The sequence below is a fragment of the Eleutherodactylus coqui genome, chromosome 6 (assembly GCF_035609145.1).
Source record: "Eleutherodactylus coqui strain aEleCoq1 chromosome 6, aEleCoq1.hap1, whole genome shotgun sequence".
NCBI lineage: Eukaryota > Metazoa > Chordata > Amphibia > Anura > Eleutherodactylidae > Eleutherodactylus > Eleutherodactylus coqui.
In genome coordinates this window covers 187,017,393-187,036,993 of record NC_089842.1, presented here as the reverse complement: position 1 = coordinate 187,036,993, position 19,601 = coordinate 187,017,393, and the positions used below count along the sequence as shown (strand labels likewise).

At 41.2% G+C, this 19,601-nt stretch overlaps 1 protein-coding gene across 5 annotated transcripts in view; it reads left to right on the top strand.

The window, feature by feature from the left end:
* Window positions 1-17,419, top strand: part of ZNF106 (zinc finger protein 106) — a 74,098-nt gene extending 56,679 nt beyond the window's left edge. For 4 of the 5 annotated variants that reach the window (XM_066608466.1, XM_066608465.1, XM_066608464.1 and 1 more), the window contains exons 15-22: window positions 702-818; window positions 2,246-2,437; window positions 5,553-5,615; window positions 6,244-6,363; window positions 6,458-6,529; window positions 7,050-7,121; window positions 9,759-9,905; window positions 11,809-17,419. In XM_066608466.1, coding sequence (XP_066464563.1) covers window positions 702-818; window positions 2,246-2,437; window positions 5,553-5,615; window positions 6,244-6,363; window positions 6,458-6,529; window positions 7,050-7,121; window positions 9,759-9,905; window positions 11,809-11,865 — 840 coding nt within the window. In that variant the 3' untranslated portion in view covers window positions 11,866-17,419. The remainder of the gene's footprint in view (window positions 1-701; window positions 819-2,245; window positions 2,438-5,552; window positions 5,616-6,243; window positions 6,364-6,457; window positions 6,530-7,049; window positions 7,122-9,758; window positions 9,906-11,808) is intronic. The other variant, XR_010793218.1, reaches the window with a different exon arrangement.
* Window positions 17,420-19,601: the final 2,182 nt, after the last annotated feature.

Sequence of the window (19,601 nt, the reverse complement as noted above, 5' to 3'; positions counted from 1 at the left end):
AATACCTATTTCACGATTAATATCCACTCACTTTAAACTATTGCAGGGATTATGCTAGATTTATATCCATGTTTGCATAACTTTGTTTTTATCATTTTATATTTTTTCGTGTATAAGGAATTTATGACTCAGCTGCTTCATTTGGCCTTTTTAAGGCATTACTAATATTTGACATTTGTAGCAATGCATGTGTTTTGTTCTTTTTTCCTCCCCTTTCCTCTCCTTGTGACTGTAATTTCCCCTTTACACCTGTAAATGCTTTTCATTACCTTTTTGTTTTAATACTTTGCGATTTTAGTGTTCAATCCAGTTGATTGATGAAGAGGTCTACGTACTTCGAAATGCGTTACCTGCTGGTTTCAAATAGTGTTTTGTGGTCTATACCATTGGCTTCACTGTCTTTCAAGCAGCCTGCTTCCAACGGGCCTCGCCAGAGCACCAGTTCCTCTTTACCACCCTTCACTAAACGTAAAGTGAACCTTCTCTGTATCTGCCATGCAGCCAAACAAAATATATTATTCATTGTTTCCGGACCTTTTGAGGTTGAGGAGAGGCCGACTATAGTGTTCGTCAATTTGATGACTGACAATTTTTAAATGCTGGTCTTATGTAGATGCGCTTGACGATGGTTATTATGGTCAATAGTCTTCTGACTTGATATTTTCTTTTCGCTTATGCATTTTCACTTTTTGTGCATCTAGTCCTGCGAGTGTATTGAGACATTAGATCTTGGAGAACGAGTCCTATGTCTACATGTTAGATGGAAAATCCTCTACGTGGGACTTGCCAATGGGACAGTGGTCACATTCTCCATCAAGGTTAGTGAATTACTTATTTTTAATGGACTTTACAGCGGTACGTACATAGTTCAAATAGTATACAATTTGATGGACTCATTCAGCATTTATTGGTTGAAGAACACCATTTCGGAATAGAAGCACACTTTTCCTTATAGGTTTCCAGGAATATTTGACAGACAATGAATTCCATCCACACAACTTTTCACACAATTTGCTGTCCCTGTTTTTAAAAAAAAAAAAAAAAATCACTTTAGTTCAATGTAGTGTGGGATAAAGCCCAAATCTTATTAAAGGTTCCTTTTTTATTTATATTGACAGTACATACACACATTATACAGTACAACAGCTTATATGAAATTGCATTAAGATTTATGTTGCAAATTATCTCGGCTTTAGCCCAACTCAAGTTGCACCATAACCTCTTTCTTCCCAGGCATATTCCATGGAAGGACTACAAGCCAAATCCTTTCATAATCATAATTATGTAAATAAATATTAAATAGAATAATAGAAAACAATATTTACATGAGTCTGTACACTTTTTATATTTATAAGAAACAAATAACATTTAATCATGTTAAGGCCACATGCCCACGGCCGGGTCGAATTCCAACTGCGAAATCTTGCAGCGGAATCAGACCCAGCAGCCCCCAGAGACCCTATACTCACCTGTCCGGATCTGCCGTGAGTGTCTCGCCCGGCGGGGGTGCATGCACAGCTCTGGGCTCTGATGCGGATTCCCGTGATACTCCACAATGCCCACAGCGCGAAATATTGCGGGACAGACTGCTTCCATTGACTGCAATGGAAGCCGTCTGTGGCGATTTTCTGCACAAGATAGAATATGCTGCGATTCTCCTACATGAGCGGAAAATCGCAATTGATTTCCACTAGTGGGCAGGGGGGAATCTTTTAACACAGCATGTCTATCGACGGACATTGCTACGGAATTCGCAATGGGCGTCAGACCGTGAATTCTGCATCGATAATTCATCCGTGGGCATTAGCCCTAAAAGAAATCTGAAACCGAGTAAGTAGTATCATCTCATCGCTGTGCAGCACTTCATAATTTCCGCATCAGATAATGCTCAACTCATCTGATCAGAATCAACCAGATGGTGGTGATCTAATTCACTTGGGTTGATTAACCTATAACCTCTTATATCTATTCATAAATTTTGCACTAATTCAGACTTGCGTGACATGACTGCAATCAGACAACTCCGTTTTCAATACTTTTAGGAACTGTCAGAGACTTGTAAGTTTTGACTAAAAGCCTATCAATCCTAGACAAATCTTTGTAAAGATGATAATATCTGAACATATCACAACTGGGACAACTGTAGCTCTCTCTGTCATTGTTACTTTGGAAGGTCTTATCAGATGCTTAAAAAAAAGAATTGATACAAACTGTAAAACCATTCCTTATTTGTTATCATTTTAAGAACAACAAGCAGATTGATGTGTTCGAGTGTCATGGTCCTCGGGCGGTTAGCTGCATGGCAACAGCTCAGGAGGGAGCTCGAAGATTACTGCTCGTTGGTTCCTATGATTGCACAATCAGTGTTCGAGATGCTCGTAATGGTCTTCTACTTCGCACTTTAGAAGGTCATACTAAAACAGTCCTCTGTATGAAGGTGAGAAAATTGTTCTTGATGAGCAGTTGTGGAGTTTATTTAGGAACACAGTCCACAAAATGATTAATTTAGTAAGAAATGTATTAACATTTTGGGATAGTTACTTGTCACACTTCAGCAGAGAGTAAGCACAATTTCTCAGCAAACAGTTTGGTATAACTCCTGACACTAGGAGGTGGATACTAAACAAAGGAAGAGTTGACTCCTTCTACCAGCTACAACCTTCCTGCAGCCACTTAGCTTAGTGTCCATAGGAGACAGATCTTCCAGCTGCAGATCTTCAAGATCCTGGAGTTCTTTAGACTTTTTGGCTTCACAGGGTGACAGAATCCCCACAGAAAGACACACTTCTGGGGGCATATTAACTTATTCCACAATACTTCTGCTGGAATTCTGAATCAGCCAACCCAAACAACCAATCAGGTTGTGAATCGAGCAGAAGTATTGTGGAATAAGTTAATATGCCTTCTGAGGGATGGTATTTCCACTAATGGTGATCAGTTCCTGTAGCTTCCCAGCCTGTCATTTTCCTATTGCAGTTAGTAATTTTTTTCCCAGTAAACAGCACGGACATTGCGACATACTTTGCATGCTTTTCTTGTTGCACCACATTCCCCTGCGGTTAGCAGAGCCTCTTTGAGCAAACTGTTTTGCTTCCGAGATCAGCCTGTGAACCTGTCCCAATAATATCCACAGCCATGCCCCTACTGGCCCTGAACCCGAATCAGCACAGTCCCTATTTTTGGCGGCTTCGGACCCTAAAAAAGCCTCCAAGTCCATTGTAGAGATGCTGGGCAGGACATCCAGCCAGAACCCAGCTGAAGGGTACGCTGCTAAGGAATCGTTCCTACCGGAACGCACGCTTGGCAAGACCAAGAAACTACTACAACAGTCCCAAAAGTCCTCGCAGTCATACACCATCACCTCCTTTTTCTGCCTCACCTCCACCAACCTCTTTCCAATTAGCAATCCCCTCTAGGGACAGCTCCTCCTTTCAGGGTGAAATATCGTATTCTGATACCTTAGATGGGGAACGGTCTTATAAAGAGAGACTCTGTGTGAAAGACCAATATTTCTCTGCCACCGCGGACTCTTCTTTTCGACTTTAAAGACGTTTACATAAGATATTACCCACTCATGAAGAATTTGAGGATGTTGTGTCTAAACAGTGTTTAACTCCAGATAAATGATTCCTCAGGCAAAGCGTACATTATATTTAGGCACTTAGCCCTGAGGAAACAATTTAAAAAGTGGGCTTCCTCTCCATTGGTGTATGTGTCTGTGTCTCGCCTATCGAAACGCACTACCCTGCCTCTGGCAAATGCAGCATCTTTTAAGGACCAGCAAAGTAAACGGCTGGAATCCCTAGCCAAGTCATCTTTCAAGGCAACCGGATCAGCCCTCTACCCTCTCTTTGTTTCATCCTGGGTTAGTAGGGCCACAACCAAATGGGTGAAGCAACTGTCCCACCGTATCTTGTCTGTTGCTCCCAGGAGGAATTTGTTGAGCTTGCTCTTCATCCCTCTCTGGAAGGCAAGTTCCTCTGTGAGGCCTCACTGGATACTGCCAGGCTCTTAGCTCCTGGCTACTTTCCGTGGCAATTCGCCACACCTTGTGTCTAAAGTGCTTGTCCACAGACATCACCTCTAAAATAATTTCAGAGGTGACAGGTGGAAAAGGTTTTCACCTCCTGCAATATAGGTCCACTTGTCAATACACTAGGGACAAGAAGCCTAATTTTTCTTCCTCTTGTCGCTCCAGCCCGCCGCTGTCTGAGTCAAATCTGTTCTTTTCAGGAACAGAAAAATGACTATCCTTAAACTGCACCCTTTTTGGCGTTCTCACCTACAAGCAATCAAGGTCTCTGACAGAGTTGTTCTTTTACCTCAATGAAGACATTGTTTTGCCCCCTGCTTTTGACCGGGACCTTCATACCCATACGGAACTTTGTCTGCACAAGTTTGACGTCCGCTCACCTCAGATCTATCTCTCTAAAAAGGAATCCTTCCTACATTCGTATTTTTTGTATATGCTCACCACCACGCCCCGTACTGCACCCACTTCAGCTCAAGCTAACTCTTCTGGTTCAGAGGCAAGGCCACAGCCTGGTCTTCACTTTATACATTCATAACATTTTGTAGAGTGCATAATTTTGCATCTTCTGACACTGCTCTTGGTCGCAGCATTCTGCAGGCAGCAGTATCCTGATCGCTTCACCAGTATTTTGGGCGCACTACTTTTCAATGTCCCAAGGTCTTTGCTGCCCACCCCACCAACGCACACACTCCCCAATGACAGCCGAGAAAACAGTTTTTTTAATTTTGTTACTTACCGTAGAATCCTTTTCTTGGATATTTGTTGGAGGACACAGTACTCGCCCATTATTTTGGGAGAACTGTCTGTTTCTCTGTTCTGAGATTCCCCCTTTACTTCGTCTAGTTGTATTCGAGTTATATATTCAATTAGTTTTTGATCTTTTCCTTTCCTACTGCTTGTATACAAACTGATTTAGCTGAGTGGCTACAGGAGGGGGGTTACCTGGTAGGAGTCAATTCTACCTTTTGCTTAGCTTCCGCCTCCTAGTTGCTGGAGCTATACCCAAGATCTTCGCTGTGTACCCCAATGAACAGCAGGAAAAGGATTTTATGGTGAGAAACAAAAATCCTGTTTTACATTTTGTCAAGTTTTTTGTTTTTTTTTTCTGGAAAGGATTTCCACCCAAAACTTGCTAATGGCCGTAGAGTAGACACTATGAAGTTATAGTGATAGCCAAAGTCTGAAGTGTATATTATTTTAAAAGGAATTAATTTAACAGTATACAGGAATATTTCTAGTACTAGGAAGACTTTAAAGTCTAAACATAAAGGAGTTGTGCAGAATTAGAAAAAGTGCTGCTTTTTTTATTTTAAAAACAGCACCACAGCTATCCACAGGTTGTGTGTAGTATTACAGCTCTGCCATTCATTTCAATAGAGCTGAGATACAGTACCAGACACAACCTGTGGACACTTGTGGAGCTGTTTTTTGAAAACACGATGCGCCAATATTTGTCTTATCCTCTATAATTACTGTGTAATTTTCTAAGCAAATGGACATCTTTTTCTTGTTTCAACAGGTTGTCAATGACTTGGTGTTCAGCGGTTCAAGTGATCAATCTGTCCATGCTCATAACATTCATGTACGTTTTGGTAGTGGTTATAAGCAAAGATGACCTGCTCAAACGTTAGCTTATCGTGACATTCATGTTCCCTTTTTTGCCAATATGTTCCCTTGTCCTCTCTGCTGTGCTTCGGTCCCTCTTAGGCCAGACAGCGCACCCTCATTTTTTTTACATCAATCCCATGAAAAAAAAAGTAGCATGCACTATTCTGATCTGATTTGTGGATAACACTCGCCTACACAAGTCAATAGACATACAAATAAAATGTGTTGTCCATGCTTCATGAATCCGATGCTAAGAAATGCAGACTTTTAAAATTTATTTTTGAAGTGAAAAAATGGACACATGAATCACATACAGAAATGCAGATGGAAAAAATGTTGTGTTTTTTTTCTTTTCATTTATGGGCGAGATATATATATATATATATATATATATATATATATATATATATATATATATATATAATGTCTTACATGTCTTTGGCTTTATAATAATGGCATGAGGACTACAAACCCTGGAAAGAAAAATCTGAAATTGTTAGTAGAAAATCCCACATGTAACTTCAAGCTTTTCTTCTGTATATCTTCTAAATTTGTAATGTTGTTGTGTTTTGTTTTGTTTTTTGTTTGTTTTTATTTTTAAGACAGGGGAACTAGTGCGAATTTACAAAGGACACAATCATGCAGTTACTGTAGTTAATATATTGGGGAAAGTCATGGTGACTGCCTGTTTGGATAAATTTGTCCGAATTTATGAGTTACAGGTAAGGGTTTTTTCTTATGTGCTGTGGAATTCTATGAGCCTTCATAAAGGTTTTTAGTGGTGACATACTTAATGAATTTCTTTTTATTTTCTAGTCGCATGACCGGTTACAGGTCTATGGCGGACATTCAGATATGATTATGTGTATGGCAATCTACAAAAACATGGTAAGATTATATACAGGAAATTTATATAGATTGTTTAGGACCCTACATTGACAAAAATTCTACAAACTTCAGATACAAAAGTTACCATGCTAGTTGTACATCAATAAACCCTTCCCAACCCCTCCCCTTTACCATTGAGTGACAGTGGTTTCCTTGCCTCATAGATATGTGATATCCGGAGCCATCACTCAAGAGATAAAGGAGGGGGGTTACTGACTAAAAGCCAGGACAGTTCCCTAGTAATAAAATGCCCAACAGACACTGGGCATCGTAATTACTATGTGTTAATATAACAGGAAACAAAGTATTATTTCAGTAGTATGATCGACAGCATATTAATGTTGCTTCCATATCACTTATGAGCTTGTTTAACGGGAACGTATTACGGCCGCATTTATGCATCCTTAATACGAACGGGTGTCCTGGCCTGACTGCGCGGTGTCCTGAAACTGGCCTTAGTGGTTGGCTGAGATAAAAAATGCTGACAAACTCTCTTTAAATATTCCATTTTGCCTTGTAGATCTACACCGGTTGCTATGATGGTAGTGTCCAAGCTGTGCGTCTGAACCTGCTGCAGAATTATCGCTGCTGGGTAGGAATGGTTTTGCTTTAACGTTGAATGCTTGAAGGCAGAGAGTAGGACCTGGGCATCGTCAGTGCAGTAATCCTTGTATAAGATATATGCACAGCCACCTGCATTATGTATACAGCTGCAACCCTTTCTGCTCAGATGATAAGATGCTTACAAAGCATTACACTCTACCTGTCCTTTTACTAAAAATTGACTTCATCCATCCGGTGTGCACCAACAGTTTACATTTTTAGGTTTTTCTTTATAAATGTTTCTGCTACAATTCACTTTTAATGTATATTGATTGTATTCAGTTGTTGATAATGTAAATTCTAAAAGCGTTATTCCAATCTTGTAAAGTGATGTCATATCGCTAGGACATGCTGTTATATTATGATTAGCGGGGTCTGACCTCTGGGCATTATTGTTCAAAAAATAATTATAAATCGTTTGCTTTTTAGTCATCGTTCCTGTTATACAGACATAAAAATCATTGTTGGCTCATTCACTAATCGTTCGGTTAAAAATACCAATTGTTCTGTCGTTCTCAATCACTTATACAGCGAATGTGAACAATTTTGCATTTGAACAAGCCAACAATGTATCTCCCTGTATAAACAGACTGCCCAAGCGAATTCCGACATTGTTTGCTCATTCAAACGGCAAATCAGCAGTACTTAGCAGACCCTTACTGCGGAGTCCCCCTGACTGTTTATCCCTGCACAGTTATGTCTTGGGCCATCTGCTGTGCAAGGAAAACTTTAAAAGAAATTGGGACTTTTTTCTACACTACCTAAAGGCTAATTTACATGTAAAGATTATGCAAATACATCACAAAATCTTTCATTAACTGTTAATGGCTATTAACACTTTATCTTCATTTGCATGTAAAAAGGGCCTCCAGGAGCTGTTTGCAAAGCACACACCTGCATTGTTCTGCTCCTGGCTGATGGCAGATTACAATGTTATCTGCCGACTCCTGTGGGGTCTAATGAGAGATAATTGCATTTGTTTTACTTCTTAGTAGCTGAACATTGGATTTTTAGTTCACCTTAAAATAATCATTCACAGGAAAAGTGCACGATGTCCGCGTTTACATGTAACGATTATTGCTCATTTTCGGTCGTATATAACTCTGATCTATTAATTTGATTTATATACCATTTAAGGTCTGTGAAAAACTGCCCATCCTAGGACTTGGTAATAGCTGCTATTATTGGTTGCCATCCAGCATCTGCTAGACCAACACGGGCCAGAAGACCGACCTAGAATAATGATGGTTTTCTAGTCTGGAACTTGTGTTGCCAAATTATTTCTTATGTTTTAGGTTAGGGCTACCCTTGGTCCTTTTAGTAGTGCTACTAATTGATTTGAACATTTTAGCGACTGCTGCAGTCCATAGGATTGCATACAGCTCATTGGAGGAAATTAAAGATTGGTGATCTTATGTTCAGACTTGAGAAAAAATTGACAACTTGATTAAGGGTGCGTTGACACATGCAAGTTTTGTTCAAGCTTTTTTATGTTGTTTTTGAAGCCAAAAGCATGAGAGAATCATAAAAGGAGAGAAAGAACAAAGGACTGATGGGTCTCCTGTTTTTTGGGGGGGATCCACTTCTGGTTTTGGCTTCAAAAACTGCATTAAAAAAACCTGCATGAGTGAACATATGCCCTAAGAGGACTGTGCGCCTTTGGCTTGTCTGCGTGCAGACCTACGACTGGCATAGATTTGTGGCAGTTTGTGGCACCAATTACAGTTAAAGTGGCAGGCCATTGGAGGCTCCACATCCATTTGCAAACCCTTTTTTAGAAAGGTGTGTTGTAAAGATGTAAAAAAAAAAAAAAGTTGCAAATTTTTGCAGACATTTAGCGTGCACTAAAATTTGCAACCTTTTGTTATTTTTGCCATTGTGTTGCTGTAGTCGGAGAGGGAAAGTTTTATTGAAATGTTCAATTTACTATAGAATAATTTACATCTTGGTGTTATAAATTTTAATTACACATGTATTGGCGCTCGTTCACACTTGCTTTTAGCTCCGCTTTTGGATTTTCGTCTCTCTGTTCTGTTTTTTAGAGCAGAGAACCAGAAATAAAACTGAAATAAACTGATCATTTTTTTTTCTACTGGAACAATTGGCTGAGCAGTTTACTTCAGTTTTATGTCAGTGTCTCTGCTCTAAAAATGGAACCGAGAGACAGAAATCCAAACTGAGCTTAAAGCAAGTGTGAACAAGCCCTTTTGAAGGAAACATTTACTGTAGAGCTATGTACAAATACACAAGTAAACTGTAAGGCCCCCTGTCCACTGGCGATGCGGTATCCCGTGGCGGAGCTCCGTCGCGGGAGCCGCCGACCAGGAGCAGGAGCCGCAGACGATTCTCCCGCCAGTCAGCCTAATCCGATAAATAGGCTGACCGCGGAGAATCGTGGCATTTCGCAGCATGCTTCAAATTGCCAGCCTAGTGGAGAATCGCAATGATTCTCTGCTCGTGGACACGGGGCGGTGCTTTCCTTTGGAAGGCTTCAGCCGGCGTGATTCGCCTGAGATTTACTTCCAGCGAAATCACGCCTGTGGACAGGGGACCTAAATGTATTCTGTTTATGTTGTGTCAACTAACAAAGTTCAGTGTTTGACAGCATCCTTTCTTTGTTTTCAAGTGGCATGGATGCTCGCTTATTTTCGGTGTTGCTGAACATCTAAAACATCATCTGCTTACTGATCACACAAATCCAAACTTCCAAACTTTAAAGTGCAGGTGGAAAAACTGTGACGCATTTTTTGCAGCCCGTAGAGTACCCAAACAGGTATTTTTCTCAATATATGTTCCTTCCGGCTATCACTTTGTTTTCATGGAGAGACATGTATGCTACAATATATATTGCATTGATGACATTTCTCAATCTTGTAAGCTTTGAAGGAGGACTCAAGAGGAAAGTATGTATATGTGAAGACATTGTATTGTTTTAGGAATCTCCCTCATTGTGTACAGCTAAAGGCCCTTTACACAGGCTGCTGTTCGATCCATATAAAAAGGCCAGTGATCAGTCGATGAAGAGCATCAGCTCATTGTTGTGTGAATGTAAAAATACTAGCTGGTCAGTGACCGTCTCCTCGTGTAAACAGGTAGACGTTCAGCCTACCAATCATAGCTGTGCGCGGACAAACAATCCGTTGTCCTCATACACAGATCTGCCGTCCTACACCAAATTGTAGTAGATGCCTGGAACCAACTTCTAGCAGACGTGATTGGAAATTCAACAGTAAATGAGTTCAAGCATGCCTTGGATGAGCATATATCGATCCTAAGAGGGAAGTAATATAAGGGCAGGCTATATGGACTGTGTGGGCTTTACTCTGCCATCAATTTTCTAGGTTTCTAAAAGGAACAAGCTCTGACTGACACACTCTGTCATCAGCATTTGTTACCATGGGCAGATTATCTGCCTATGTAAAACCAGTTCTTTTTGCCCCAATCTTAATGTGTTCGCTTCCAGACAAGTAACTTAATTTGTCATGTTTAGTGTTCCTTTAACTAACAAAAAAACCTATCCGGCAATTCCTTTCTTAGGCCGCCTGCAGACGAGCGGAAATCCCGCCGCGGGATTTCCGCCGCTGAAAGTCTGCATAGGAGTGCATTACAATACGCACTCCTATGCAGACGGCCGCAGTTTGGCCGCGCGAAATCTCGCGCGGCAAACAAACCGCGGCATGTTCTACTTTTCTGCGGGGCACGCACTCACCTGGCCGCCGGCTCCTGTCTGCGCATGCGCCGGCTGCGCGGCAGCCGGCACATCAAAGAGCCGGGGCCGCCAGGCGCGGGTGAGTACGCGCTCGTCCCTGCAGGCTCTGGGGTCGGATCGCGCGGCGAGATTTCTCGCTGCCGGATCCGACCCGCTCGTCTGCAGGCGGCTTTAATCTCCTGTTCTTCTACGATACTATTTTTTCTCATATTACAATTAAAACTGAAAAATATATGAAGAAATTGTCAGTTTTCCAGCAAATCGGCCATATCTCTTTTTCTCGACCTCCTCACTCTCCTGTGTCTGGCTGTAAGGCAACTAGTCACAGCAGGAGCCTCCCCCTTCTGTCTAAAGTAGGGGACACAGACCCATTAAATGGGTATTTCCTTCTCTGCGCTTCCTGGCTGAGATAAAATACACGCAACTAGTTTCCTGACCACCTTGTCAGGTGTTACAGAAACCACCGAGGTGGCAGCCATATGTTGTTTCTATAACTCCCATTGAAGTGGAAGCTAATAGGTATTTCTGTAACTCCTGTGTTATGGAAACAGCATAGTGCTTTGGGCTACACTGTTTTCATGGCAAAACGGCTTCGCATCACTTTGGGAGATGCAGGAATCCTCCAGCGTGGCTGTCACAACCGCAGCAAAAGATGGCAGAGTTTCTCCCATTGCTTTCAATGGGGACAGCGTTACTCCTGCCAACCCCATTGGAAACAATGGGCGCTGCGATGTAAGATCTCGCAGGTAGGTAGAACATGCTGCTATTTGTTGCCTGCGTAGCATCGCAACGCGGGGCATGCAGAAAATCCTGCAGGATAGACAAGTAGGAGCGCGTCTCCTCTATTTACTGTTACCATTTGCTTCTGGGTTTAGTGTTCCTTTTCCTGGCTTTAGCAGAAGCACTAATTACCAGGCTCTCTGTAGGTCACTCCAGTACAATGTTTTCTCATCTGTTTTACTTGCAGGATGCTATTGGACACATTGAACGTCATGCTGAAGAAGACAGCCTAATCAACCTGTAAAAGAAGCAAAGTACCTCCCATATTGGGAAGATCCTTTCTAAGCAACATCAAGAAAATTTTTGCAACTGTGAACATCTTGGGCTTCCTGCACAATACACCCTCTAATTAACTGGAAAATGTAACGTGCAGCGCTGCCCCCTCTCATTATTGTCAGCGACCGAACACAAAGCGACAGCCGAAACGCCTCTTATGTCCTTAGTCTTTGTTACTCTGTGTCCAGTATTCCTTGTTCTTCATTTTATATGCTTATTTATTTGGTGTTATGGAACACAGAAAAACATTTTAAATATTTTGTGTAGGTTTTTCTTTTATTCTCATGGGCACAGCATGAAGAAATATACCAGAGTTTTCCTCCATTAAGCTTTCTTATTCCAGTTAAATTCTTCAAATTCCACTTTTACCTCTTTTATAGTAGATCCTTCTCACTTTGTATCTCAATGACAAATCGAAAAACAATTCATTGGTACAGGTAAATTAATGTACAAAAGTCCCACTAAACCCCCCACCCCACTCCCACCACTTGACATGTGTCCGACATTTCCATGTCATTGAAAACCTGAGCGAAAGTATGAAGTATCGGTGACTTTCCTCTTAGAGATCTAGTGTAATATCGGATACTCTAAGTGTGCATAACCCAGTTATGTTGTGTGTGATATGTAGCGGTTGTTTTTGTATGAATGGTGTCACTAACAGACGCTTTTTCTTTTTGTTAACCTTCAGATAACACCATGGCAACCTCAATGCAAAATTTTGCCTTGAAGTCTACAAGAACATGTGCAGTTTCACAGAGCTTACAGTAAAGGTCCATTAATGTAGGCCTCATGTTCACGGGCGGGTCGGATTCTATGCGAAATCTGCCTGTGCCCACACCCAGTGAGCCTTGCATACCTGTGTCTTGCAGGCTGCAGTGACTTTGCTACTTCCGGGTTCGCTGTACCGTTCATAGTACTCACGGCTTGCCGTCGGTCTTGCGCAGTACAGTTTTGTTCTTTTTTAAATAAATTTCCTGCAGGATCCGCTGCCTGTCCACTGTCAGCTGCAAGCCGACCACAGATCGGACTGATTCCTTTGACTTCAATGGCAGCAGTCCATGCGGGAACCACAGCAAAATGGAGCATGCTACGATTTGTTTTCCGGACCAGACGGTGCGCAAAGCAAATCCACATGTTTTAATTAAGCTGTGGACACCCATGTCTCCCCATGGGCGGCTTGAATTGCGGATCATTTGCGCGGTGAGCACTGCAAATCAAATCCGCCTGTGGACATAAGGCCTAAGTGTAAGGCTGCCTGTCCATGGGCGTTTTTGAATTGCGTTCCCCGTGGCGATAATCCGGCCGCGGGGAACGCAATGCACGCTTTTTGCATAGCGTTGCTATGGAAAGCACCGCCCCGCTGTCCACAAGTGGAGAATCATTGCAATTCTCTGCATGCGTCCGGCAAGTCGCAGCATGCTGCGAATTCCCACGATTCTCCACGGTCAGCCTATCTGTTAGATAGACTGACTGCGGAGATCCGTCTGCCGACTCCTGCTCCCGGGCGGAGATCCGCGGCGTGATTTCGCAACGCCCGTAGACAGGCAGCCTTAACCTAAACACCGCAAAGCCAGACCTGCTGAGTTTTACAATAACCTATCAGGCCTAGATTTCTGTTTATTATTCTTGCAGGACGTTAGAAACTATTCGGATACTATATGGTTGCCTGGTAGTCCAGAAAATGTGATCGTTGGCACCACAACCGATTATGGAGGCAAAAGTAATAGCACTTTGCTGTAACCATTTTTCGTATACCACGGAGAGGCACACAGAGTAAATGCTCTTGTCTTCCTGCACTAATAGGCATTCTTGTTTTGTAGATCTTACCTTTTGTTGCATGATCGTCTGTCATAGGGTTGCTTTATGTGAAGGTGAGTAAAATGAAACTGTTTCTGACCAAACGAGTGACTTGGCTGAAGCTTTGTGTCTTAAACATTCTATGAGCGTTAGGCGGTGTTCACACTGGTGGCGAGGCTTTCCTGTTTAATGAATCCTGAATGGATGTTGATTTTAATATTTAAAAAAAAAAATCAAAGAATTGGGTATCTGTTGTTTTTTATCTCCGGTAGAATAGCTTAGCAGGCTACACTATTCCACCTACCAAAAATAAAAGGTACCTGATGGAAGGAGAGCTAGTTAATGGGATTTGAAAAATTCCATTAAAATCAAAAAGAATATGAAGGGACAGATTTGTCTGTTTTTTTTTTCTTTTAAGAATATAAGCATGGAGAAAAGCACCAGTGTGCACACAGCCTGACGAGGTTATTACCGATGTTACCGTGGAAACTGCGTAGAGTTGCTTCTCATGTGACTCTTTGGGCACCACACAAATAACTGGCCTAATGGTACAGTATTTGGGGATAACTTTGTCTTGGTTTTTGATGTGTTTGGGTTTTATTGCTTGTCCTTTCCAGCCATTAGGAGAATATAACTTTAATGTCCCCAGAAGGTATCACAGATAACATGGGTCATATTAAGTGCTATACAGATATCAGGACTTACACTATGATGTGAGATCATGACTTCTGCCCGTTGTAACACTGTCATTTTTTTTTTCTTTTTAGTTTGATTTTTGCGTGTTGCCTTTCACTCCAATCTATTTTGGGTCGTGCGACTGTTTTATTCGGTTTCTGATAACTGCTCTGTTTCTCTACCTGACTCTACATGTAATGTGCTGTAGAACTGGTTTTGGGGGATGCAATAAAATATGTTGGTAAGCCTATACAAGTGGCTTTTCAGAATTTTCTTGCTTGTTACATGTTGAAGATTTGATGAGGAGCAAGGAGACACTCCCCTGTTTTTTTCCATTCATTATGTAACCCCCCGCCTAGTATAGACAACTCGGCTAGTCCAAGCTTTTTTCGAATTATTGCTTTCTATCTGAAAAATTCCCTTCAGTTGGATGATGTGATCTCATGCCGACACCATGTAGGAATTTCTTACCTTTCTGTTCACTACCAGAACTTCTTGTGTGATGAAATTACATGGAGTGTACCACAACTGCTGTTCTCAGGGAAAGATTAACTCCTATCACAATACGGCTGTTGATTAGAAGCTCTTGCCACACAGTTATAATAAAGTCATCCTCTGTATACTTACTCTCTTTAGCTTATTTAAGTGAATGTACAGGTTATTGATATTTACACTATCCTCCCTGCAGGCAGAGATAGTACAGTCTGTAGCTGCTCATGTAATGCTGTGTAGAAACATCATGAGATTTATGGCACAAAACACAGTAAAAGCAACATCAAAATGGTACCTGAAAAGCATCAGACAGGAGGCTGCACTGCATTGAAGAGAGTGCATTATACAGAGGAGAGTTCCAGAGGGTGACAGGCACTCAGGTGAGGAGGGCAGGGATGGAAAAAAATGTTTTCAGAGGAGTTCTTCTTTAAAGCTGCTCCTGAATCCTTATCAAATCCACTGACATTTTGCATCCAGTGCAAGCGAGTATGGTATTTTATACCCTATTCAGATGTTTGAATCTGTAATTTACTCAGTATTTGCACATATTCCACACAAAAAATGTCTATTAGTCCCATTGAAAGACTAATCCGTGTGCAGATCCAATAACACATGCAAAATGTCTGTCTCTCATTGTTTGAAAAATACACGTTGGATTTGCCGTAGCCAAACAATGAATGTGTGTGAGCATGCCTGTATATTCTCCAGCTGCACCTCCACTAACTGTACACATAGCCTATGACATGGCTTATTCACATGTATTGGCATGTCCTACTACGTGTCTGTGAAATGGACAGGAATAGGACATGCCATGTGGTTTTTCATACAGACCATAAGTCTGTTTAAAAAAAAAAAGTCTATCTTTAGGCTTTAATGGAGTAGTGTACTGTTTGTGGAATTATACAGGCAGCACACTGTTCCAAGATGCACTAGTGTGACAAAGGAGCCTAAGGCCAAATTCACGTGGCCCTATGTGTTGTGCCCAAAAAACCTCAGGGACAACTTTCATACAGACTATCATCTGAATAGCCTCACCGGCTGTTATGGGGCCATGTGTTGTCTGGGAAATGCAGACAGCGAGCGGCCCAAACCTACAGCCGAATGAATGGGCACTAGTGGTTAATTCACCTACAGCAAATTTGTTGACAAAATCTGTGCAAATGTCCAACTAGTCTTAAAAAAAAAAAAACTCTATTTAGATATATGGGATGAATTTTTCAGTCTCCGCAACCAATCTGTGAGACTAGTGTGGAATATGTTCAAACGCTTAAAGAAAAATGCAAAAGTCATCCAATTTTCGACTGTGTGTGAGTGATAGACCCAATGGGCATCGGTATAAGAAATAGAAGGCTGTATTTGTTGTGTGTGCATGATGCGTGTCGCTTTCTTTCCTGTTTTACTATTGTGTTTTAGAATCCTCAGGACAGTATTACACATAATTACACAATACTGTGATTCCCTACGGCACTAGGTAGCATAGATGTATAACCTTCTTCCACAACAGAGCATTTTTATTGGGGGTAGTATACTGTTAAGTCTTAGTTTTGTGAAGAAATGTAACTTGCCGATGTAAAGTACATTCATTATGTTGTCACTCAGCCTTTTATGTGTCGAAAGTGGGTAATGTTGTTATAAACCCCATGTGTGCCAACCTAAATTGAAAGGGGATTGTCACACGGCGGAATTTTTTGTGGTGAATTCCACCTCAAAGTCAAAATTCACAATATTCTGCCATAGTTTTTGGCAATGATCTGTATGCGGTCAATGGGCAACATCTGCATGTGTAATTCCGATGCACAAAAGTGTGTTTCCACATCATTTCTTGATGCACAAACTCACAGAATTGTGTTTTTTCACTTTGGAATTCCGCACGCAGATATTGCCCATTGACGGGACAGAATCCACCTGCAGATCGGCTTCAAGAACCTCGGCAGAATACTGCGGATTGTGATGTGGTTTTTTTAAAGATGGAATTCACATGGAAAACTCTGCGGTGATTCCGCCGTCTGTACGTACCCTTAGGCTTTGTTCACACTGTTTCATGGCCACTTGTCAAATTTTAATCAGGGAACACTCACAAAATGTGACAGACAAAAGCCATCCAGTATTCTTTTTCTGCATGGAAATCTGTACATTTATCCATGCCCCCTGCTCACTATTTTCTGATAACATGAGCTTCAGATGAAGTGTGAACACAGCCTGCAGTATTTCTCTCTTTAACCGAGCTCTAATTTACTGCTACAACATAGTATTCATCGTCCTCTATTAAGATACATGGCACAAATAAAGACTTGAAGCCTCAATTGTGTTAACTACTTATTTTGTATATTCTTTCAGTCACTGAATCACAAGATTGTGTGAAATCCCCGATATGTTTATCACTGAACGGTTTATTCTATGAGTGCCATATTTTAGAATTGTCATTCTTGTATGTCTCTATCTGTTCCATCATTTTATGTATTTGTTCCAGTAAACTCACAATTCTTCCATAAATACATTTATCTAGATTTCTCTTTTCTTGAGGGCTAAAATAAGAGAATAAAATATTTTAAAACTTACTGTCTGTGCTTTGCCTACTTACTGTATTTTAGTGATTTATAATGATTTGCAACTTTATAATGGACGCAACACCCGTATAGAAGCCTGTGGTGCGCTAAGATCTGGTGACCCAACAGAGGTGCAGAAAAAAAGTTTTCTGAAAGGAGTCAAACCTAAAGGCAAATGTTGCAAATATAGCAACTTCTGGTTGTGTTTTTTTCATTTCTGACATTTGAAACAGTCTTGTGTATCTTTGGCACATAATGTAATGCAGGTGCATGCGCTGTGTATGACAAACTAAATGGCTGCAATCCACGCACTCCTGCTTTCCATTGAGTGTTAAAAACCTGATCAGATCCAGTCAATAGAAACCTGCCATGATACGTGCTTGTTTGGCTTTTTGAATGAAGCTTATCACTAAGAGATGGCTTCTTCTGTTGCATATATAGCTGTACTTTTGACTTTCAGTGTAGGAAGAGTGCTGTGTCCTCTGCAGTCTGAAATACCACAGCTAGTAGGCAATATATGAACTAATCATGCATTCTTTTGAGACAAGTAATACTTACACGGGGGATTTAAGACAGAACGATAACACTGTGCCACACAATTTTCTGTAACAGATAAGCAGATAGGCGGCTTATAGTAACCATGTTTTTTCTGCCACTAAAGGTATTCCAGTTATGGGGAATAATGTAATCCAATTGCTGTTGTATTGTATATTTTGGAAATCTGCCTATACAATTAGTCCAGTTGGCTCGCCATTAACCTTGCTTAGTAAAAGGAATAACAAAAGTGATTGCGCAACTGTTACACACTGCTGACTGAACACTATAAGGGTATGTTTATGTAACTTATAGGGTATGTTTCCCCGTGACGTAAACCCTGCGGATCCTCCACCAGTAAGCTGTAATTAATGAACTGTGTTTTTACAGGTCATTGGTTAGACTAAATAAAAGAATCAAAATCATAAAACAAAAATATATGTTTGGTATCGCTGCATCCGTAAAAATCTGATTCATCAAAGTAATGCATTATTTACCGCACAAGGTGAACGTTGTCCGAAAAAATAAATAAAATTAATCCAGAAATGCGCTTTTTTTGGTCGTTCTGTCTCCAAAAAAGTGATCAAAAAGTAGTATGTATTCCAAAATGGTGCCAACGCAAACTACAGGATGTCCCGCCAAGAATTGAGCCCTTGTACAACTATGTGGATGGAAAAATAAAGTTATTGCACGCAGAAGATGGCAGCAGAAAATAATTAAAAATTTTTTTTCAAAGACCTTTAATTTTTTTAAAGTACAGCAAAAAAACAACCTACGTTTTGGTATCGTAGTAATCGTACTGACCCAAAAAATAAAGTTGCAGTTTGTGCGCTGGTCACTAAGGGGTTAAAGGGGTTGTCCCGCGGCAGCAAGTGGGTCTATACACTTCTGTATGGCCATATTAATGCACTTTGTAATGTACATTGTGCATTAATTATGAGCCATACAGAAGTTATCAAAAGTTATTCACTTACCTGTTCCGTTGCTGGCGTCCTCGTCTCCATGGTTGCCGTCTAATTTTCGCCGTCTAATGGCCAAATTAGACGCGCTTGCGCAGTCCGGGTCTTCTTATCTTCTCAATGGGGCTCCGTGTAGCTCCGCCCCGTCACGTGCCGATTCCAGCCAATCAGGAGGCTGGAATCGGCAATGGACCGCACAGAAGCCCTGCGGTCCACCGAGGGAGAAGATACCGGCGGCCATCTTCAACCGGTAAGTAAGAAGTCACCGGAGCGCAGGGATTCAGGTAAGCGCTGTGCGGTGTTCTTTTTTAACCCCTGCATCGGGGTTGTCTTGCGCCGAACGGGGGGGGTGGGGGGGGGGTTGAAAAAAAACAAACCCGTTTCGGCGCGGGACAACCCCTTTAAGTAATAATAATAATCTTTATTTGTATAGCACCAACTTATTCCGCAGCGCTTAAGTAACTTGAAAGTGAGATGTGCTGCTATTATTCCATTTTACCAGTGTAATCAGCAGGTTTTAATTTTACAGAAACAGATCAAATACTTTCGGTTACGAAAAATTTGTAAAAATTTCTTGCAGTGTTCTCGCTCAAACAAGCAAACGTAAACAATAATCGTTCAGTCTTACCGCCAGTGGCTGAACGATAATAATTTGCTTTTGATCATCCACCTTATACACACACAAAAATCATTGCTCACTT